Below are 23674 nucleotides of genomic sequence, written 5' to 3' on the forward strand. Positions count from 1 at the left end.
CCTGTCTTTTGCCTTAGGACTTGCAGGTGAGAAGGAAGTTCTGGGGCTGCTGTAGTTAGGAAAGGGTCTGTGTTGCCCCCAAATGATTAAGATGGTTTTGAGCTTGGTGGGCGTGGCACAGGCTTTGCATGGAGGAGGTTGTGGTTTTTCCTGGCACCACTGTGCACTGCCAAATCTGTAACCCAGCCTTCCCCATAAAGGCCCAGGTTTGTAACTCAAGTTAGCACATTGATTTGCCAAGTTGATAAGTTGATGGGATCTTTTTTTTTAACCCTCCCTGTTTCCCCCAAAGTATCTGGCTCTTTGCTATAAGTTGTTTCACAGTTTTAATTTTTCAGAAAATAGAGTAGAGAATACAGTTACTCCTCCCACCCTTCACAGATCCCTGTTCATTATCCTCCATGTAGTCTGATCAAGGCTTGACAGTATAGATGCCATTTGATTAGGAACTGAGAGTGTAGATGCCGTCTGATTAGGACTTGACAGTATAGATACTGTCTGATTAGGAACTAAGAGTGTAGATGCCATCTGATTAGGACCTGAAAGCATAGATGCCATCTGATTAGGGGTAGACAGTATAGATGCCATCTGATTAGGAAATGAGAGTATAGATGCCATCTGATTAGGAGTAGACAGTATAGATGCCATCTGATTAGGAGCAGAGAGTATAGATGCCATCTGATTAGGGCTGAGTAGCATAGCTGGTATCAGGTGAGTTTTGTCCTGTGCCCACTGCTCTGGAGTTCCTCCCTGAAGTCTGATCTCTGCTGGTTTACTGTCGGTCATCACGTCTCCTGGGTCCCTTTGGCCGCCCAGTTTCTCAGCTTCCCTTGTTTTGTTTCACCCTGAGGGTTTAGCAGAGTCCGGGTTGGGGACTGCACGTGATGCCCCTTCCCAGGCCTAGGTCTGTGGCCTCTGTCCTTGAGTCCCTGCGATCCCGGCCCATCTGCTTGAGCCTGCTTAGTCTTGCAGCCCTGTAGTCTCGTGTGTAGGTATTTGTGGAGGGCGCGGAGTGGCGGCTGTCTCTTCTGCGAGGGATCAGTGCACACACGTGTGGGTTTGGTGAGAAGCAGTGTGGGCCATGGGCTGCGCATGGCGATTGTGGCAGGAGTCCAGAGCAGGGATGGATGTCCCTGTCCCGACAGAACGCTGTAGTTCTCCTGATTTGTGTTAGCCCTTTGCCTGCACACATCATCATTAAACCACTCGTTTTCCCTTTCCGTTTGCTCTTCAAAGAAACGGGATTCAGGGACTATACTGGAGTCCAGTTAGTGACTTGTTCTGGGTTGTACCTCAACCTGTGCCTTGGGGTATCTCCTAAATGTGTGATGTGGTGGTGGGGAGGTGGCAGGGGTGGGGGGAGATGGTCTCAGAGGTCTAGAACTTGTCGGGAAAGTGAGCCGTGGAGACCTACTTTGCATCATCCCAGTGGGAAAGCCCAGAGGCCATTGGTGTGCTACAGACGTGGGTGTGACGGCGCCAACCAGCAGGTTTTGGTAGCGATCCACACTGCTGTTCACTTCCTGTGTGCTAAGTGGCTGTAACCACCCTTTTTTATTGCCACTTCCCCGTCTCTGTTCAGGAGCTGCTTGTTCTCTTGGTAATAATGACGCAATTTACAGAGGCATAAAAGCCTTCGCCCCCACGTATGTGCAGAAAGGCCCCCCTCACACATGCACTCGCCTCCCACCCCTGAGCCAGGAAGCCCAGCCCTGTGGAACCTGCAGCTGAAGGGGAAGCGTCTGATCTGGAGCTGCTGCCTAGGCCTGAAATTGACAGCCCCGAGACTCCTCAGCTGTAGCTGCTGAGACACTGCCAGGGGTGACAGGTCCCGGTGGCTTGGCACAGGGGTGTGCTTACCTCCTCACGATTCTGTAATCAGGGTGAAGGTGCAAGTGCTGTGGTCCCTGCCCTGATTTTATTTCTCTCTGAGCCCCAGCGGCGCGTGGAGACTGGCTACGTCCTCCTCATGTTTGATTATAGGAATTTCTCCGTGTATTCAGCAATTGGCAGTTGGATGAGAGTCCTCTTTGGTGTCTGTCGCTCGGCCTGTCATTGATTCAGGAAATACCAGGAGCTATATGCGTCACGGATGCCTGACATTACCCTGTTATCCTTTGGGCACGTTTGAGGGAAGGAACAGTATTGATTTGCTCTACTAGCTATTTTGGCTTGGTGTGACTTGGTGGAATTTTTTTCTTCTCTTTGGTTTGAAGCAGCAGTAGAATAATATATATCCTGGGTCCTTTGTCCCCTAAATGGGATTTTGAAGGAAAGGGAAATCATTAGCAAGAGTCTTTCTATTTTGGTCACTTGTCCAAGTCCCTACTTGCTATCTTTGGGGAGTTGGACCAAGATTTCAGTCCAAAGGCACTTTTACTTGATCCTTACGTGTCTGGGTCACTTGCTCAGAAGTTCTTGTACTTATTTGGCTTGCCCACCCCCTGTTCAGACACCCAGCCCCACCAATTCGATGTCCCTCTCAGGTATCTACTATCTTTAACAGAATAGGAAGCAACCCCCAACTGCTCTCAAGGCTACTGAACTTCTCCCCTGGATCGCTTCTATAGTGCCTCCTCCCCATTGCTGCCCCCACACCCACTTTGGGAAAGAAAGATATAGATGATAATGGGATTAAGAGCTACTGTTTCTCCTTCTTGTCACTGAATCTGGAATTTTGTTTTGTTTTGTTTTCTTTTTGGGTCACACCGGGCGATGCTCAGGGGTTACTCCTGGCTCTGCACTCAGGAATTAACCCTGGCGGTGCTCGGGGGACCATATGGATGATGGGATTTGAACCTGGGTCGGCCGCTGGTGCTGGCCGCATGTAAGGCAAATACCCTACCCACTGTGCTATCGCTCCAGCCCCTGAATCTGGAATTTTGGTGATAACCTTTTAGGCTGTTTTCATGTTCTATATTTAAAAACATGTTTTTTTTTCTTTTTTTCTTTTTTGTGGGGACTATCTTAATGGGCTTTTTAAATTTCCAAGTGCCTAGACTCTTTGATCCTACCTATTCCCAGGTAACCAACCAGCCTTGATCTTTTGTACGACCACAGATTACGCCTCTGATTTCCCTTAGACTTCACCAAACTTTTCTGGCCAGCCGAGTTTTGGTTCTGGTTGTCTGGGATTTAGTGTTTAGCCTTTGCGATTCTCCGGTCTGTCAAGGTTATAGCACAATGTTTGTATGGTGACTTGAGACTGTTTTGGATGATTTCAAGTTAATCTTCCATAAAATGGAAGATTAAATATACCCCTCATGCTCCTCCAGCCACTCAGTTCTCTCTCAGACCTTTAATTGCATTTCTGGCTACCGTCCTGTTTTTTTCCAGCTACTTCCATACTCATGGAGGACTATTTCCCATGTGCCTGACATGGTCAGCCTGCCCAAGACATACCTTTGTTTCTAGAAGTCATCTTTTTACATTCAGTCTGTTTGCTGGCATTTTCCTCTCTTTCTTGTCAGGACTGGAGCGATAGCCCAGCGGGTAGGGTGTTTGCCTTGCACGAAGCCAACCTGGTTTTGATTCCTCTGTATCAAACCTGGGTTTGATTCCTCTGTACCGCTCGGAGAGCCCGGCAAGCTACCGAGAGTATCCCGCCCACACAGTGGAGCCTGGCAAGCTACCCATGGTGTATTCGATATGCCAAAAACAGTAACAACAAGTCTCACAATGGAGATGTTACTGGTGCCCACTCAAGCAAATCAATGAGCAACGGGACGACAGTGCTACAGTGCTTTCTTGTCAGATTAATTTTTGGTCTTTTTTTTTTGCTTTTTGGGTCACACCTGGCGATGCACACGGGTTACTCCTGGCTCTGCACTCAGGAACTACCCCTGGCCGTGCTCAGGGGACCATATGGGATGCTGGGATTTGAACCCGGGTCGGCCGCGTGCAAGGCAAACGCCCTTACCTGCTGTGCTATCTCTCCAGCCCCAATTTTTGCTCTTTGTTCTTTCTTGGTTTGCTGCAGAAAGCATTTGTTTTTCACTCTTTTTGGTGTGTGTGTTTGCTAGGTTCTTCTTCTTTTTTGGAAAAGGTAGAGAAAAATCAATTTTTGGAGGAACCTGCAAATAAATATTATGTGTAGAAAGACCTGAGACCCGGGACTCTTTTAAGATACCTATGATATTCACCATGGCAAAGGGAAGTGTGGCTTCTTTTGTTTCATGCATTGAAAGGGAGGGAAATTTGGCCACCCTCCCTGTGGGTAACAGCTGACCCTGTAGTTTGTTGGACTGCTTAGGGTCCTGTTAGATTCTGATTGAAGACTTGAAGGGTTGGTTTTGATTTGCAGATGAAATAGTTGGTGACAGTGCTTTGCAGTTGATAGCTACCATACAGCAAAGTGTTGCTTGCAAAATTACCTAACAGCCTTGTAACAACAGACTCTGAATATAATTGGGCGCACTGTAGACTGATGACTGAATTATGGGTTCCAGTTATAACCCTGATGTGGTCCTCGACAGATTTCAGTGGAATTTTACACTGTACACAGTGGCAGAGTATTATAATAACCTCCACAGAGGAATATTTGTGCATTTGCCCTTGTAAGTTACTCCAGGCTGGAAGTTAATCTTTTTTAAGCAGAGCGAGGGTTCCAGTGTTAATGATTTTTGAGTTCCAAAAAGAAAGATGCCCATAGTAGTGCTTTTAAAAGTGGCCTTCAAGGTAGCTAAGGTAATATTTTGGCAATTTACTGTTTAATGTTTAATGCCCATGAGATGAGCAGCTGAGATGCTCCTTTCCCATGCTAAAATGACAGTTCTTTTTGCCCTTCACTTGCCTTTGCTGTTCCTGCTCTCTTCTGGGCCATCCTATTTTGGTTCTTTCTCGTCTCTTGTTGGTATCTTCTTCTAATCTAGCCCTGGCCTCTTTTTCCTAAATTCACATCGAGAGAGGGCCTTTACTGATTGTAGAGTAGCCCCTTTCTCCAGGTAAATCTTTGGTGATGTGTCAGTTTCTGGCTCGTCAGCTTTGTAATTAAGCACATGTTTTGGGACAGAGGGTAGACCATAGATTATGGTGGATCATAATCATCCCATATGTCTAGGGATGATTAAGATTTTTCCTGGTTGGGAAATCACAGTCAGGAAGGGCTTGGATCAGAAGCACACAACCTCCCCAGCCCTGTTGCAGCACTCTAGGCTGAGAGCGGGGCTCCCTGTCCCCGTGGCTCTGCGCCCACCTTTCTTTCTCCCTTGGGATGGGTCGGGCTTCTTCTTAGCAGATGTGCTTGGAGTGGGGAGCCATCAAAGCAGGTTGAAACAGTTTTGCCTTCTTGCCCACAGGTGATGCAAGTGCTGAATGCCGATGCCATTGTCGTGAAGCTGAACTCTGGCGACTACAAGACCATCCACCTGTCAAGTATCCGACCACCGAGGCTGGAGGGCGAGAACACCCAGGTGGGAAAGTAGCAGAGCCTCTCTCTTGACACCGCAGGGGAAGGTGCTCACAGATCTGTTAAACGGGACGCGTGGCTGTGAAAGTGCAGAAAAAGGACCAGGATTTAGAATGTCCAAAATACTATTTCCAAGTTCTTGGAAGCTGCCCATCACCGGGCACTTTGCTTGTTCTGAGTGGGTCATTCTGTGGATGTGCCGTGCTGGTGGCTCACCCTGAGCCCTGGAGAGGAGTTGGTGTTGGGATATATGAGCTCTAGTTAGTAACAAGTTCTTGTTTCTCCACAGGGCAGGAGAGAAGGCCTGTGTGTTACTTACAGGGTCTGGGAGCCTGCTTTATGCTTTAGCTCTAGGAAGAAATGAATCTTGGCATATCTATATTTTCTGGGCTTTATTTTTCTTTTTTTGTGTGGGGGTGGGGCGGTCACACCCAGCAATGCTCAGGGCTTACTTCTGACTCTGCTGTGAGGACTTACTCTTGGTGGTGCTCAGAGGATCATATGAAATGCTGGGGATTGAGGGGTAAGCTGTGTGCACGGCAAATGCCCTACCGCTGTACTGCCATCCTGGTCCCTGTCTGTACCCACCTACTCATCCCTTCCAAATGGAACTGTGATTGTAGTTTCAGCTTTATGCTTGTCACTTGTCCTTTTTGTTTTTGTTTTTGGGCACACCTGTTTATCGTCAGGGGTTATTCCTGGCTCTGACTTAGGAGTTACTGCTTGGGGGATTGAACCAGGTTGGCTGCATTCAAGGCAGGCGCCCTACCTGCTGTACTATCGCTCCTGCCCTGTCATTGGATCTTTTGGTGGCTTCCCCCAATCAAGTTGTATACTTGAGGTACATTAAATTCTTATGGGGGTACGGGGACCTGCCCAGCAGTGTTCAGTGGCCTGGAGGACACTTCTAGGAGTAATCAGTTTGACTGTGCTGTCCCTGTCATCAGGTTTTGGCCCAGCAATGCATTGCTGCTCCAGCCTGGCAGGGCTGGGACCATAATACTAGTGGTTTGGACCATGTGGGGGGGTGAGGGGACTTAGTGGAGCTTGTGGTGCCAGGGATCAAATTCAAACCCTTGAACATGCCAGAGTGTGCCCGTCCTTTATATGATCTCTCTGGCCTCATGGTCTACCAATTTTGAGAAAATTATATTTCGGTTGAAAACTACCTGAGTTAGGAGTCTGCATACCCAAAGGCAATTGTATTGTATATTTTTGTGGTTGTTTTTCCCATCCTTTTTGAGGTTATGAGAGCTTGGGGATAGGGATTTGGGTGGAATTTTTGTGAGCATGTTAGGTTATGTCTTATTTTTTACTGTCTTATTTTTTACAGTCAACTTTTCAACTTTGCAGTATAATCTTGTTGACTGCTCTAGAACTTGGTCCGTGATAAGAGTCAGTGCCATAGGCGAGTATCAGTAGAGCTTTGAGAATTTTAAATAGCATCCTGGATGTTAGCACTCTGTGCTCTCTCCCTTTTAATTTGCCCCTTTTGTGAGTTCTAAAGATACGAAATCTTGCTTTTCCAATGTTTTTCACGTACACATGTCTAGGTGCATTCACAAGTTGAAATTCATGTCCTGTTTTCATTTGTGCGAAAGATTAGAGACATCCCATAAGAGTAAAATAAAAATATCATGATTGTCTTTGGAATCAGACCATGCATAAGAAACACACACAGGATGGATTCTTGAAAGGTCTGGCCAATCAGTTCATTCTCCCTTTCTTTTCCCACAGAGGAAGCAATTTAATGCTGCAAACAGTACTGTGGTAAGGTTGAGAATTTAAATGCACGAAAGCCTAGAAATGCCAAAATAAGGCTCTTAGTAACAGTAGCTCTGCTTCATTGCACAGAGTAAATATACATCTCCAATTTTATCGGTATTGGGAGTAGCCCACAATTCCGCATCTGTGCCATGCAGTTGGAATTAAGGTTCCCACAGCAACCACAACTTTGAAATTCTTAAACGTTAATTTCTGTGCCTGCATCATCAGCCAAAGCATTATGTTAATGTAGACGGTGTAGCTGAATTCTAAGCAATTCTAAGCATTTTTTTTTTCGGTGGGGGGGGAGTGGGGGTGAGGTGTAACAGCTTAGGTAGGATGATAGCAGTCTTATGGAATTCACACTCAGCCACTGTGAACTTTGCTTTTCCAGGATCCACTAGAACCCAGCAGGTAAGGGATGGATTTCCCCGAGCCTCTGGAAGGTCAGGGAGTCGTAGGGGTGTATTTTCTAGTTTAGGCAGGATCCTGTTATTGAATCCTTGGTTTTAGACCCCAGTCGGCTAGCTCTCTAGTTTTGTTTTGAACCTTCCATTCGTTCTGAGATCTTACTCTGTCTGAAGCAAGTTCTGAGGGAGGCTTCACTCTCAAAGAGTCTACAGCATGGCATGGCATTTTTGAGTGGCATGAGGAGTTATGACATTTATTATTCACTTGCTGTTGTTGCCAATCCCTTGGCTTTTAATGAGGGGGTTTCATGAGACGTCGTTAGCGTCTTGCCCCGTGAATACAGCGGCACCCACGGGAAGTCTTTGCAGGAGCAGCGAGTGTACATCTTGAGCGTTCACGGATGAGGAAAAGGGAGAAGTTAGCAGATGGGAGAAAGGGCACGCCAGACAAACACCGTCTGATAGATACATAATACAAGCCACAAATGTGAGCTGGGTTTATTTGAGATTGTCCAGTACCTTAAAAAAAAAAAAACCGACATTACTTTTAGGACCAAAGAGAGTATAAAGGGCAGGGAAGGCACTTGGCCTGATGCGGCTGACCCTGATTCGATCCCATCACCACATATGGTCCCTCTTGAGCACGGAGCCAGGAATAGCCCCTGAGGACTGCTGGGTGTGGCCCCAAAGCACTCTTCCTCCCCCAACCAAACAAAATATTAATTTTTGTACATTTTATTTGACCTGATAGACCCACGGTAGTGCCATCTTAACACTTAATGAATGTAACAAATTAATCAAGAGGTCATCTTAAACATGTTTTTATTCTTAAACATTTGAAATCTGGCATTTTTTGCATTTGGAATACACCCCTACTTGTTTTAGCTTCTTAGGATTTAATAACTGCTTTTAGCCAGTGGCTTCTGAAATGAAGAACATGGCCCTCGAAGTTCAGGTGAATGGGTTTGCATCGCTGCTCACATTTAGTTACTGGGCGCCTACTTTGTAGCAGAGCAGCAGGGAGCAACCCGCATGGAACATTCCAGTTGAGGAGGGGAATGAAGCGAGTGATTTTCATTCATTTTAAGGGCTGTGAACCTGCAGGGGCATACTCTGGAATGGCTTTCGGAAGGATGTGATCTTTATGTCCTGACAGGTGATCGGGAGTTAGTGGGGTAAGAAAGAGCAAAGGAGATGATTTCTGATCAAGACAGCAGTCCTGGTGGGCAGTGGGTGAGTTTGGACATAGGGGGTGAATGGCCATGGTGTGGTGTGTGAATGTAAAACACCTGTGTGGTGCAACCCCCACGCAAAGGGGGCCACAGGGTGCTGTGTGAATGCCCTGGGGTACTCAGGAGGAAAGTACCAGGGGGACGGACAGGTCCTTTTGTGTTACTAAAGGAGTGGATGCCTGATGCAAGGGAGTCATAAGGACAAAGCGTGGGTGTTAGGAAGGGGGCCCCCCCGTGCTAAAAATATGTGTGTGGTGTGCTCTTTAGATTTTTCTTTCTCCTGAATTTTAAACCAGGGAATTGCATGTCTGGATTGATTGCTCTTGTGTTGGCGGCTTGCCTCTACTGAACATAGAATGAACTTGTGTTTATAAGAAAGACTTTTCCTGGATGAAAATCGCCTCCGCAGCCTGGAGCGGTCACCGGGTCATCTTGGTTAGCCAGCGATGAGGGGTGATGGGTGGGAGGAAGGAGAGCTTGTGGGTGTTGGCTCTTTCTGTCAGGGGAGTCAGAGTTCTTGCCTTTCTGCCTTCAAGAACGTCCCCCTCCCCCCAAATCTTAGCATGCCTGAGAGATCCTGCTCTATGTGGATTCTAAAATGAGCAGCGGTTTCTAATACCGGCAGTGGAGGAGGAATCCCTGGGGTGCCAGTGGGCTCTGAGCTAACTGTATACGGGTGAGGAGCGAGTTCAGAGAGCTGAGAGCAGGGGGCCCAGGTTCAATGCCTGGCCCTGCAGGGTGTGGCCCGGCCCAATCAGAAGGAAATAAACAAGCTATCTGTGTGTAAGAACTGCACATTCTTCTGGGAGACCTCGCTTTCCTGTATTCTCCGCTGGATCCCAACAGGACTGGGGAGAGTCTAGTCTAGTTGCTCTAGGTACTGACGTTGGGACCAGGACTTCTTGCCCAGATGCCAACCTATGCAAATTAGAGGAAGGTGTCCCTGTTTTTGTTTTGGGCAGCCAGTGTCAGGGCATGTGGTATGGCCACCGGCTAGAGGCAGAAGTGTCCCCACACCCCCTTCTGCCCCTTGGCCAGGTCCTGGTGTGCACATGATGATGGCCCTGGGCCACTGGGCAGGGCAGGACCCTGGAGTCTGGGGAACGGTCTTCTAGTTGCAGAGACTGAGCCAGCTTGAAGACTGTTGGACAGGCAGGCGTGGGGGCTTGTATGAAACCCCTATTAGTCTTCCTTCCAATTTCAGGACACTCTCTGGAGTCAGTGGCTTTAAGAGGGAGAAAAAAGTTTCGGGGCTCCTTCTCAGTGGCCACGGTGAGAGGGCACAGATGACGGGGCCGGAGGAGGAGTCGAGGAGGAAACATCTTTGTCTGAGCTTCGTCAAGGGCAGGCAGATGGCGTCCGTGACTCCTGCTGCGGCCCCAGCCTCCCTACCGACTCCCATGTGACAATCCAGTGGGGCTTGCCCTTCAAGGAAGCAAGGGGACAGCCTTTCAACGGTCCTTTCCCCAGCCCCTGAGAACTCCCCTCAACAGTCACCATCTAATAATGGTCTTCTGAGAAATCCCTGCACCGTAGGGATAAAATGAATTTTCCTTCTCTGTATTGGACTTTAATATAAATCACATTGAATCTGTATATGTTTCTGTTGGGGAGAGCCTGGCAGGCTCCCTGTGGCATGTTCATATGCCAAAACCAGTAACAATAATGGGTCTCATCCCCTGACCCTGAAAGAGCCTCTAATGTGGCACCGTTGGGAAGGATGAGTAAAGGGAGGCTTCTAAAATCTCAGGGCTAGGACGAATGAAGACGTTACTGAGACCACTTGAGAACATCAACGATCAACAGGATGATGATGATGATTGATGATGATGATGATGATGATGATGATGATACACAGAACCAAGTCCATTTCTCTAAGTCACGCCCTGGAGGCAAGGAGATTTTGCCCATGATGTACTGTGTGCTACCAGACAGACCCCCTTTTGGTTTCCTTTCTGTTGGCAGCTACATTCTGGACAAAGCGGTACAAACAGGGCCCTGTTTCACCCTACCAAATGCATGCTGACAGTACTAGCAGTTCACAAGTGGCTTCGCTGCCAGATTTTGGCTAAGCCTCAATTTGTTGGGGGATGATCCAACTCAGGCCAAGCAATGGAGAGATTGGCTGGCCTGGGTTGGATCCTTGGCCTCACATGTGGTCCCTTTCAACCTGCCAGGGGTGACCCTTGAGTAAAGCCACTAGTGAGCTCTAAGCACTACCGGCTCTGGCCAGCCACCTCCCGAACCCCCAGATAAACCCCCAAACACCAAAACCCAGACCTTGGATTGTTGCTGGAAGGTAGGGGACAGTAGCTTTCTCAGCAAGGGTTTCCTTCAAGCTTGTGGTTGGGTCTGACGTTCTCCCAGAGCCCGAGAGCTGCACACCTTCAGGCTGGCGACCGCTCTGGACACTGATGTGTCTTGTGCTCTTATGAGCCCGAAGGATTTCCAGGGTTTCTCAGAGGTTCCCTTTGTTTTATCTGGTTGCTTGCCGCCAAGAAGCAAGTGCTAAATCTTGGAGAAAGGCCAAGGGGCTTCCTGAGCTTCTGCCTTACAGGATGGCGCCGTGTGCAGTCTCGGGGCTTCCTGGAGTGTCGCTGGCTTTGATCTGAAACTGGAAAGCCTCGTGCTCTATTGCCCACCGCAGCTGTGGGCTTTTGTGCTGCACTTGGAGAGGAGATGACAAAAGAAATGCAGCCCCTGGGCGCCTGGGCATCCGGTGAAGGGGCTGACTTATTCCCTGGGAAGTGTCTTCATGCAGTGCTATTGTACTGGGCCAGAGATAGAGAGCAGACAGGTACCTTGAAAATAGCTACATAAGGAGGGCGGGGGGTGGGGGGTGGGGCGGGGAGAGCTAGAGAGGAGAGAGAAAGCGAGTGAGAGAGCGAGCGTCCTCCTACGAAGCTCTCCAGCTAAGCCCATTGGGAAGTGCAGACCGCTGAAGGTGGAGCCCTTTTCCTCCCGTCATTTCAGTGCCACCATGTCAGCTGGCACTCATTTCCATTCCCCTGTCTTTCAGCTGTCTCCCTGTGAACTCATTTACTACAGAAATGTGCTTTCACTGCAGGCCTGGCCTCTAAATATATTCAGACCTGGGCGCCAAAGGATCCATTTTGTTAAATCTGTGATCTGCCTAAGCTCCTGGGGTTCTTGCTGCCTTTCGGGGCGCCACTCATCCCCACTGGGGCTCCTGTGTGTGCAGGCAGTTGATGGTAGACGGAGCTGCAGGTAGGCCCATTATCAGCGATGCCCTGGCATTCTTAAGGGCTTTTTGTCAGAGGCAGGGCAGTTTCGGGTGCTAATAACTCCGTCCGTTGTACAGGGCTCCAGGGTGCCTTGCCATTTAGATGCGATGAAAAGCGCTTCTCCACCTATTCCCTCCAGTTTAGCTTTCTGAGAGGGGAAGATGACTGGTCCCCGTGGGCCCCGCTGCAGCCGGTGCTGCCACCGAGACGCACGCGTGCCAACTGAATGCTGGGGGGCTGCGGCCCCTCAGTGAAGTGGGGGCAAATCAATAAAGCCGTGTGCTGTGATCGCGCTTGTGCGGCTGGGCACGTCAGGCAAATGGCGAATGAGAGAGGGACCTCCAGCTTGGCACGAGGAGAAAAGCAGAAGCCCTTTGAAATGGATATAGCATTTCACTGCTTTCCATTGGAGAAAGGTTTGGGGGCTGCGGTGATATGATCAAAAGACAGAGAACATGGCAGGATGCGGGCAGAGGCATTCTGTACCTGTTTCAGCTTGGTTTGATCTGTGCTTTTATTTATTTATTTATTTATTTTTTGGGAGAAACGCAAACTGACTTTGGAGGGTTGAAAAAAAATTACTGTTAGGAGACTCTGGGTGAGCTCCCCACACTGGAGAGGCCACTGAGCAGAGCCTGGGAGACTGGGGGAGCGCCCTACTCCAGAGAGGTCACAGGGCTGAGACCAGGCTCCTGGCAGTAAGGGTGACACAGCTGGCGGCGGGATAGGGAGCCCCGTCCCTGCAGTGTGCATGCCACTCATCTTTGTAAGCGGTTTTGATCCTGGAGTACGCAGAAGTGTTGTGTTTGTCCCCTGTGATTTACTTTCTTCTCTTCCTTGCAAATGCTATTTTCTCTTATTTCTTTTAGTTGATGCATTCATTTCCTTGCCTGTGATCTTGCCTCTCCCCTGCAGATAGTTTTTGTGGGATTTTAAACTAGTCTTCTGGTGGGTCTTTGTAGTTGATCAATCCCACCTTGACTCATGCCGACCATGACCACGTGCATATGCCTGTTTTGTTTGTTTTTGCTTGTTTGGGGCCACTCCTGGTGGTATTTAGGGGCTACTTCTGGCGCTGTGCTTAGTGATCACTCCTGGTGGGGCTCTTGGGAGTCATATGTAGTACTGGAGTTCAAACCAGCCAGGCTTGGCAGCATGCAAGGCACGTGCTTTATTTACCCCCCGTATTTCTCTCCTGTCCCTGCCCTGTCTCTGGAAGGCTGCTTTGGCAAGAGCTTTCAAATGTACACTCTGTCCTTCCTCCAGCCATCCTGGCCTGCTGACTTCCATGTTGTTTTATTTTGCTCTTTGGATCACACCTAGAGATACTCAGGGGTCTACAGTCAGGCTCTACAGTCAGGAATTACTTTTGGCAGTGCTCCATGGACCATATGGGATGTTGGGGATTGAACCCAGGTCAGCTACATGCAAAGCAAGCTTCCTAACACTATACTTACTACTCTGTGCCCCAAATTTCATTTGGGTCTGCTTTCCATCATTGCACTGGGTATAGGCATGGACTGGTTCTCAGCTTCCCATTCTCTCTCTCTCTCCGCCCCCCCCCCCCCCGCCCATTGGGAATCACCCAGTAAGCATTTAATAAATATTTAAGGCAAAATATTTGCCAAGACAAAGACCTAATCCATGGCATTGTTTTTTACCAACTCTGAGTCCACCTCCTCCGGTTCTTGACTGCTTCTGATGGTCTCTCCATCTGGAGCTGGCGGATTGGGAGGAGGCAGGGGGCGAGCAAGTGTTGGGGAGGGGAGGTAATGCATGTGCTTTTCCCCCTGCTCCCCAGTTGGATTGCCCTGCCACACATGACTTCATGTTCTTAGTTTCTTAAGGCACTTTCAGCCCAGGCACCGCTACTGCACAGGTAGCCTGGCTTCTGCGGCGTTAGGGTTTCCCTCCTAATAATGCTGGCACAGGCAGGCGGGGTTCAGCCTAACACGGGGGTTCATTTCAGCAGCCTACGGGCTTTTACAGATTAGTTGCCTGTTGACTTTCTTTTAACACTTCGACTCTTCCTCAGACTTTGCGGAATACCCTTTCGCCCTAGCAGTTCTGGTATCTCTCTTTATTCATTGTAGATTTTAGGTGCACTTTTTCTCTGAGGGCTGTATATTTTCCCCCCGCCCCCCACTGTTGTCGACCCTGTTGGTTGTCAGATTATTTCTTTGCTTGAAAGTAATTTTAAAATCAATTAGAGTGCTCTCCCTTCAGCTTTCTCTCTTTATTTATGAGACACTGATTGCAAAACTACCTACACCGTGTTTAGATAAATTACTTTTTTTCCCCCCCTTTCCCTCCTTTTGCACAGCATTTATATTCCAGGCAAGTTGCGTGCAGTCATCCAGGGCTTGCTCCTCTGCAGGCCAGTGCTCTGGGTTTCATTCCTTGGTGGGCTAATTAGCTCTGTTCTGGGAAGAGCCTGCTCGGTGCAGAAGTCAGACGCTTCAGTCCCTCCTGTGTCAAGGCCCACTGTGCATCCTGGCAGGAGTTTTATTTATTTATTTAATTAAAACAATTTTTTTTTATTAGCGAGGTGCTGATAATCACCATCATGGTCTCTCCCACCCTGGCATTGGGGTGTGTATTGTGGTCATCAGTCTGGATGACAGATGACTGCTGAAGCACCTCACTTCCTGCCACTGCTCTATTTCTTTCCTCCCCCTCCCCTTCTTTGCCCCTAGCGAATGACACCTATTGCTTAGGCATATTTTTTATGTCACTCTTCATTTTAGCCTTCCTTTGAAAACCCGCGGCTGCTCTATGGGTTGGCCACATGTCACGGCTCATTCCCCCACCCGCTCTGGGTACTGTGTCTCCTCCTGCTGGGGTCTCAGGTGCCTGCTGGCTTTAGGGTGTTGGTGGGCACCATGGCTAGTTTCAGTCCCTTCCCTCTTCACTTCTCTGCTGGAAGCCAGGCGATGGCCTCTCCCCACCCCGCCTGCCCATCCTTGTTCCTCTGTCTTGAAGCAGTAATAGCATAATAGCACCCCCAGCACCTGCATATTCATATAGTGGGCCCCAGAACCTGGGTGCTTTTGCTACCCGGCTGGTTCTGGAGAACCCACACCCAGAGATGCTTAGAGTTTCTGGTTTTTGCCTTACAATGATTTATTTATTTATTTTGCTTCTCGGTTGCCCCACCTGCCCTACCCACTTTGCTTTTCTAGGTCAAGCAGACTTCTCCGTGCTTGAACTCTCTTGCGGGCCCACTCTCCCCGGCACTTAGGTGCTACTCAGCTGTCTGCGCTCCGCTGCCGGGTTCCTCTTGGCAGGCTGGATGCTCCGTTCGTGATTGGTGGTTGAAGGCAGGACAGAATTCCCTGTCCTCTGTCTTGCACTCTGGACAGCTTTCTTACCCGGAGGAGGGCAGCGGGGAGGAAGCCTTGGCCTATTTCTGGGCTCTTGTCTTTGGTGCGGTGGCCCGGAATGAGGAGCAAGCCACCTTCGTGTTCATATGGAGCTGCCTTTCGCATCTGCTTCCCCAGCTGGAGGGGCTTGTTTTAGAAACGCCGCCCTGCGCAAGTTGTAGGTGGCTCTCAGCTCTCGGCGGGACGCGCTGCTGATGTGCTGCCTGGCCGTCCCCCTCGCCCCCACCCGCAACAGCTCTGGCTGGAGGCCTGGTCCCCTCAGCTGGGGTGCTGACTGTCCGGCTGCCCCATCTTTCTTGCCTCCACCAACTGTTCACCGTCGAGTGCCACTGCCGTGGTAGCGTTCTGCACGGGACACTTGACAGACAGCTCCATTTGCTGTTTCTGGCGATAGGGACAGCCAGTTTGGGCCAGTTTGTACTTGGAGAGAAGAGAGACTTTACATCCCTCAAAGCAGCTGCTTGTATGTCTTTATTTTTATTTCTTGCAAAGAGGGGAAAGACAGGATCCCGGCCCTGTGCCATCCCACTCCCCCTGTTTCAAACCAGCAGCTCAGCCTTGTCCCCGGGAAGGATCCAGGGTCCCTTCCTGCCCTGTGCACCCCGCTCTTGCCTTCAGAGATTGCTCGGTGGGGCTTGCCTCCTCGCTTCGCTCCTCCTTGTCTGGCTTCACCCCTCCTTCCTGCAGCCTCTAGTTCCCCTTCTCTCCCCAAAGTGAAGGGTTCTTTCCAGCCATAGTGGTTCTGGAGGTGTTTGCATGTGGGGACCCCCAAGTCCAGGGCAGGTGGGCCATGCTGCCGTGCCTGGGTACACCACAGAGGCCCAGGCTCCCGATGCTGTGGGTGGAGCCTGACAGACTGAACCCCAGAGCCTTCCACCTCCCTTCTTCCTTGCCCTTTGGATGTGCGTTCAGGGCCAGAGCAGACGTGTGGAAAACCCTCAAAGCAGAGTATTCTGCTTTGAGTTGGTGTGTGTCCTCCTTCCTCCTGAGACCTTTGGAGCCCCGTGCCCGGATGCTCTCCTAGCAGGCCCACTCTTCCCTCTCAGGGTGCGCTTTAGCACCTAGCTGCTTTTTGGTTGTTGGGAAAGGATGTTCCCAAGAGGTGCTCAGGGTAACTGGGGCTCACCGAGGTGCTCCTGGGCCAGCCGGGCTTGTGGTTCAACACCAGGGTCCAAGGATGTGGTGCTGCTTGGGCCCTGCGAGGCTCGGGGTGGTCCAGCGCCACGGCTAGCAATGCATGGGAGGCCACGTGTTGCTGGGAATCGAACACAGGTCACCCCTCTACTGTCTCTCTGGTCCTGAATTCACTTTTTTTTGGGGGGGGTGGGGCATTGTGGGTTTGGCTAACCCTGACAGAGCTTGAGTTTACTCCTGGTAATACTCAGGGGACCGTCTGGTGCAGGGGGTCAGGCCAGAGCCAGCCACATGCAAGGCTAGTGCCCTGCCCGCTGTACTCTCTCTCCTGCCCCCTGAATCAACAGCAGCCAGACTGGATTGCTCTAGTTTTCTTGGAAAACCACATTATAGCTGCTTATTAAGTGCAATTTTATGTTCTAAAAAATGACATTCACACAATTTGTCAGGCCAATATCCTTCTGCTCCCAGAATTTACATAAATGGATGTATCTTAATTGGCCAAATCTCTACATCTCTAGCTGATTGTAGTATTATAGGACTGGAGGAAGTACTTTGTGATTTTACAAAAGTGCTGGAGTCTGTATAGCATTTGGAGAGGGAGTTGTTTTTGTTTTTTTCTTTTTCAACTCTCTTTCTGGCTTGTTTGTTTTAAAGCATTTATTACACTTTTTTGGTTTGTTTTGGTTTGGGGGCCATACCTGGCTGTTGGCTAAGGCCCTTCTTCTGGCTTTGCTCAGGGATCACTCCTGTGAGGTCCCAGGGGTTGGCTGCATGCAAGTCTTATCTTGCTGGCTCTGTAATTGTTAAACAACAACAGAGAAATTACTTTGTACCTTTGTACCAGGTGCAGGGATGTGCCCTGGGGGCAGGGTGGAGGGAGGTTGGAGTTCCAGCTCTGAGTGTGACAAGGACAGGTGGGCATTTATACTCAGGGTGGAGGATGAGGGTCCTAATCAGCTCTTGGGGGTGATCAGATGATCCTGGTGGGGGATTTTGGCTCAGCTGACTTAGAGCAGGATTCTTGCTGAAACTGGACGTTGTAGGGGCCAGAGAGGGAGCTCAAAGGGTTGAGTGCATACTTCACATGCAGAGCACCGGGTTTGATCCCTGACACTGCTGGGTCTGTCCACAACGCTAATAACAACTCCCAGCCCTCCCAGCCCTGATAAGCGTGACCTGTAAAAACCAAAAAGAAGAAAAGCATCGGACAATTGAGAGAGAAATATGGGAACATGGCCTGACTGAGAAGGGAGCCAGTGTAGGGTGCAAGGATGGGGAGAACCTTAGCCTTCATTTGTGATGTCTAGTTCCAACCTTGGAGTTTGCAGGAAGTGGTAGGAAGTTTCAAAACGAATCCTTCAGAAAACAAAAGAAGGAAAGGAGGAAAGCATGTTCTTATTTTTGCTGCTGAAGCAACATTGTGTTGACATTACATAAGTTTCAGGTGTGCATCATTGAAAATTAACATGTGTACGTCCTATATTTAAAAACAACAGCCACTCCTGTTCATTAGAGCTAGAAGCTTCTTATCCCAGGGTCCTTGTGGGAGAAAGCAGGTGGTACGCTGTGGCAGTATCAGGATCCTTCTTGACCTCTTTCTTGTGCCCATTCGCAGTGTCATTGTGATATCTTGTCCTTTGTCCTCTTTCCTGGCTTGGTCCTTGCTACTGTCTTCAGTGCTTGCCAGCGTTCGGAAGCAAGAGTGAACAGAATGTGAGGAGGATGGCTTTGTGGTGCCTTGGAGCAAGCCCAGGGCCTCACGCATTGCTGGATACATGCTCTTCCCCCGAGCCTCTGCCTGGACTTGGAGATGCCTTTGTTTCGCCTACCTTCCCATTGCCATGGGTCCACATGGGCCCCGGTTGTGTTTTTCTTGCCCAGTCTTCAGCCTTCCGTCACAGCCAGCGGGCAGATGTAGAGCCCCTGTTTGTATTGGTGAGTTTTATTTGGTAGAAAGGAGACTCGACATAGAAATGAAGGCAGGAAGGGGGCCCCTCCTGTCCCCTGCAGCATCCCCGTGAGGCTGAAGTGATTTGGAGTTCAGAAACTGGGGAGTTGGGACTCACTGCTATTCCTGGCTGCTACCTGACCTTGGTAGAGCTCTCTCCCCCCTCTGTCGCCTTCCCTGCTAGGAAAATGATGCTCATATGTATGGTTCTAAGGTATCCCCTGATGGGAAGTTTTGCAAGGGCAAATCATTTGATTGTTAACCGTTAGATTCAGTGCAAAGATGGCTGCTAACATTATTGCTTCTCATTTGCTGCAAATGAGCTCTGGCCTTCTGGGTTTGCATTGGACTGCTCCAAGGACAAAGATTAAGTGGGCGTGTATTGATGGCGTGTCTTTGATTCACGGGCCGACTTGTCCTGAGTTGGGGTCTTCCTACTCTCCCTGGCCTCCCTTCCCAGCTCATGCAGAGGGAGGGGCCGTTTAGCTTTCTCCGTGAAATACCTGAGTTAGAGGCTTCATCCTTTGTTTTTTTCAGGTGCAGTTTGTCAGCTCCATGTGTTAAAATCTGTGCTTGCAGCCGGAACTTTTCATTTTTCACAGTTTCCTGGTGTTTTTACTGCACTTGAATTTGAGAACCCCAGTTCTAGACGGTCACTCCTGACAGTGGGAAGGCGTGGCTTTTCTAAGGCTGTCCAGGGGTTGATTCTTTTGACAGTTCTCTCTCTCCCTTCCTCCTCTCTCTTTCTCTCTGCCTCCTCTCTCTCTCTCTCTCTCTCTCTCTCTCTCTCTCTCTCTCTCTCTCTCCCAACCTCTCTCTCTCTCTCTCTCTCTCTCTTTCTCTCTCTCTCTCTCCCTCCCTCCCTCCCTCCCTCCCTCCCTCTCTCTCTCTCTCTCTCTCTCTCTCTCTCTCTCTCTCTTTCTCTCTCTCCCTCCCTCCCCCCCCCCTCTCATTTCTGTTTGAGCTTTCCTCATGCCCTGCTAGGTTCTCGGAGACTAGTGAACATCTCTAGAGAGTTCCTAGGAGGAGCAAGGAGATTTCGGCCTTGAGAAATGTCTCTGCTTTCGGGACCAGGGCATTGTGGCAGGGGTTTATTTTAGGGTTTGGAGTTGAGCTTTTGAGCCGATGTTTGGCTTGATGTTTTAAGGACACATTTCACTTCCTGATACAGTGTGAAAAGGTGTTTGAGGCAGCACTGTACCAGTCAGAGGTCACACTTCCTGCTAGAGTGCTTGGCCTTTCGAGAGCAGGGGGCGGAAGAAAGCAGATCATTGCCCTGGGCGTGTGCACAGGCCCTCAGGCCGGGCATGGCATCCAGGTGCTTCCTGGTACAGGTACCTGTTGCCCGTCAGGTCCAGCACTGCATAACCCTGCAAGTGCCTTCTGAGCCAGACAGGCACTGGCCCTTGAGCTCATTGTGTGCGCAAAGGGAGTGCGCTGATGTATCAGTGAGCCTGGAGCTTGCTTGTCCCCTGTTCCCTTTCCTTCCCTTTCCCCTTTTCCTTTCTGTTTTCGTTTTCCTTTCCCATGTCCACTGGTGCTTAGGGGCTCCTCCCGGCTTGGTGCTTAGGGCTCCTTCCTGGTGGTGCCTGTGGGACCATGCGGCAGCCAGGGTTAAGCCCAGGCCTCCTCCAGTTTCTAAAGGCCTTAGAGATGGTTTTCTGTTCACGTAACTCTGTAGGCCTCAGCTTGGAGCCCCACAGGCCAAGTGCTATTCGCTAGAGCATTTATTGCAGATAAATTCACAGAGTTGTGATTTAGACATTCATGCGTGCTTATTAATTTCTGTTGTGAAGTCCAGCTGCCAAGCTGCCAAGTAGACTGGGCTCTCCGAGGGGTGAGTTGTTCCTGTGCAGGACATTGGTGTTTGTGTGAGCGTGGAGGGGAGTAGCTGGGTACAGAGGAGGGCGGAGGTGGCAGGAACCCTCCTAGCCAGAGAGAGGCAGCGAGGCACAGAGCTTGTGCCCGTACATACGTCTCAGTGCCTGTTGTACCCCCCATGCTGGCTGGTACCCCCATGCCCACTCATTCCACCTCTAGTCTCCTTTCCAGCTGTGTGAATCTCCCTGGTCTCCAGGTGTGCCCCAGGGGTTTTTCTGTGGTCCAGGCAGGTTGGTGACCTGCCCTCAGAGACTGTGTCCCTTGTTCCTCTAAGCCCTGTTGTTTCGAATTTCTGCCGTCCACTGAGAACTCTGTGTGTGTGGGGGGGAGGGACTCGGGGTGGGAGGGGACAGGAGAGGTAAGAGTCTCAATCTTTGTTTTCAGTATATTTTTACAGTATGCTAAAAAAAAAATCCTACAAGTTGAAATGCTTCCTGCCATCATTTTGAAGGCTCCGTAGTTTTTGGTGATACGCATGTTTTTCACTCATCAGTTCGATCTATTCTTATAGTGCTCACTTCTTGAAGGGATCCAGCTTGGGTCTAGCATCTGTTAGGCACGTGTTCACTACTGTGGCCTTTAAACTTTATATTTATTTTGGGGGACATTGAAGACTTCTGCCAGACCTGGCTGTGCTTAGGGCTTAATTCCTGGCTCTGTGCTCAGGGAGCACTCCTGGTGGTGCTCCAAGGACCACATTCAGTGCTGGACACCAAAGCCAAGTTGGCCACATACAAGTCATGTGGCCGCTGTACTATTGCTCCAGCTCATGATTCACATTTTTAAGGAGTGTTGGACTTGAGAAGAGTGGGTGATCCTTTTCCTCTGTCTCTGGAATGTGTTGGCAGTCACCTGACCACTTGGCAGTCAGATCAGCCCTACGCAGAGACTGGACACTCTTTCAGAATAAAGAATCTCACCATTGATGGTTTGTGGTACCGACTTCAAGTCCTGTGAGCATCTACCCCCGAGTCGGTCATTATCACTTGAGACTTAATTCATTCTTCTCATACAACTAACCCCATTAGCTACACGACTTAGGCTTCTGATCTCATCTTCACAGGCATTCTCTCCCTAGACATTTTTCTGATTAAAAGTGAAACACTCACTTGATTCATTTTGGGAAAAATGAGGAAGAAAATGTGCATTACTCAAAGAGCGCCATTCCGCAGGCCACACCCCCACCATTGCCGGATCTCTCCCTGGGCCTTTCCTCGGCTCTGCCTTCCCGATTTCATGTGGCCTTGCTGTAATTTCTGGACTATGCTTTTTAATGGCTGTGCACTTTTTGAAGAACGCGGGCACACCATCATTTATTTAACTTCCTCATTGTAGCAATTTGCGCCCATAAATTATTTCCAGTTAACAATGGTTAGATCTTCGTTGTTGGGAGAAAATTTCCTTTGAAGTAGAAAGGGTGAAAAGATCCATTCAGAGCTGAAGCCGCTCCGGGGTGAGTTGTGTCTCGTACAATGGAAGAGATTCTTCCCACAGACACACACTCCCACAGGGGCTGGTATTTAGCCCCGCTGGCGCTGGCAGTGTACTCTCTAATCACCTAATTCCTTATCTATTTGTGTTATTTAGAGGCAGCCTGTGATCCAGGCCCACTGTGTTCTGCTGCCAGGCAGACTCCCTCCCCCAGCAGCTGAACTTGCCGCCTCTGCAGTCGAGGGGGGCTTGCGGGTAGGGTGAGGGACTGCCATGGGCCACCTCCCGGGAGCTATTGCTCTTCCTCATCCCCCTACCTGGGATATGAGGAGCCACGCTAATGTGAGTGCCGGGGACCCCCACCCCCACCCCCGGGGGAGCTTTGGGGCTGCAGCCGGCAGTATTTCTGTGTTTGATCCCTCGCGATGCTCTGCCGCCGACTTCCACGGTTGCACGGGTGAGATTTCACACAATAACATCGCCGATTCTTACGTGGCCCCCTATTGTGATCAAAACGATTACCCCCCAAGTAAGCATGTATAAAGCGGCTCCATTTAATTAAAAGACAAGTGCATTAGTGAGCAGTGGGTATTAGAAATCACGATTGCGGATGTAAAGGACCGCGCCACGCCCTGGCCCGGGCGGATGCAGTTTGTTCCAGGTGGGCAGGAAATGAGCTGGAGGCGGCTCTTCGCAGCAGCTTCATCTCTGCGTGCCAGAGTGGCGCTGGCAACAGTAGAGTTGGGGCTCAACAAGTCGGGGCTCTGCGGTGAGACGGGGCTCTTGAGAGCTGCAGGGAGCCTCTCCATGGCCCGAGCAGAGAGTGGTGCTGGGCTGGGGCGTGGGGCGGTGTACCGCCTGGCTTCTGGCAGGGAAGAACCCACCCGGTTAGCCAGCCCAGAACAGGCCTTGGGCACATTGGGAGTGAGCAGCATCTTATTGTATCGCAGCCCAGTAGCGACTGCTGGGCTCCTATGGCTAATAGCGTGCCGTGCAATTAGAGACACTCTCCTATGTGTCCTCCCATTCTCGCCTCAGATTATTTTGCATGTCGGCCAGAGAAAAGATATACACAGCCTGCTGTTGGCAGGTTCCGTGCCCCCACTCCCCCTTCCAGGCGAAGGACTGGAACTGTGCCTTCTCTGAGTCACGGGTCGAGCTTAGCCCACCCAGACATGGCTTCAAGAAGCAGGGGCTTATCTGGGCTTAGGTGCTCCATCCATGGACGGCCGAGGGCCTGTATGGAAACCACATCTGTGTAATGGCTGATTATTGTTCTTGGGGTTTTTCTGGTTTGCTTTTTACAATACTGTTATTAATGGTTTTTCATGGTTTTTAATTGCAACACCACACACCAGTTACCAGTGTACCTGAACCCAGCCTCCACCCTGCTCATCACCCCAACACAATTGTGTGGGTCAGTCTCATTATGTTGTCTTTGGATCTTCGTTGCTACCTCACTGGGTATCTTTAAGTCCTGCTTATGAGAGAGAGCATCTGGTTTTTCTTTGTTTTGTTTTGTTTTTGTTTCTTGGGCCACACCCACAAGTGCTCAGGGGTTACTCCTGGCTCTGCACTCAGGAATTACACCTGGCAGTGCTTGGGGGACCATATGGGATGCCAGATATTGAACCCAGCTTGGCCACATGCAAGATAAATGCTCTACCTGCTGTATTATCGCTCCAGCCCCTTGAGAGATGGTTCAGTATCTGTCCCTTTCATTCTGACTGACTTCACTCAGCATGATATCCGCTAGTTCCACCCATCTTGCTGCAGATTGCCTGGTTTTGTTCTTTCTTTGCACGGCTTAGTATTCCGTTGTGCTTATATACCACA

General features: G+C 49.9%; 1 protein-coding gene across 1 annotated transcript in view; it reads left to right on the top strand.

Annotated features, from left to right (window-relative positions):
* Positions 1–23674, top strand: part of SND1 (staphylococcal nuclease and tudor domain containing 1) — a 424531-nt gene that overhangs the window by 61200 nt on the left and 339657 nt on the right. The window contains exon 10 of the mRNA XM_004608287.3: positions 5298–5411. Coding sequence (XP_004608344.1) covers positions 5298–5411 — 114 coding nt within the window. The remainder of the gene's footprint in view (positions 1–5297; positions 5412–23674) is intronic.

This window comes from Sorex araneus, chromosome 1 (genome assembly GCF_027595985.1).
Source record: "Sorex araneus isolate mSorAra2 chromosome 1, mSorAra2.pri, whole genome shotgun sequence".
Taxonomy (NCBI): Eukaryota; Metazoa; Chordata; class Mammalia; order Eulipotyphla; family Soricidae; genus Sorex; species Sorex araneus.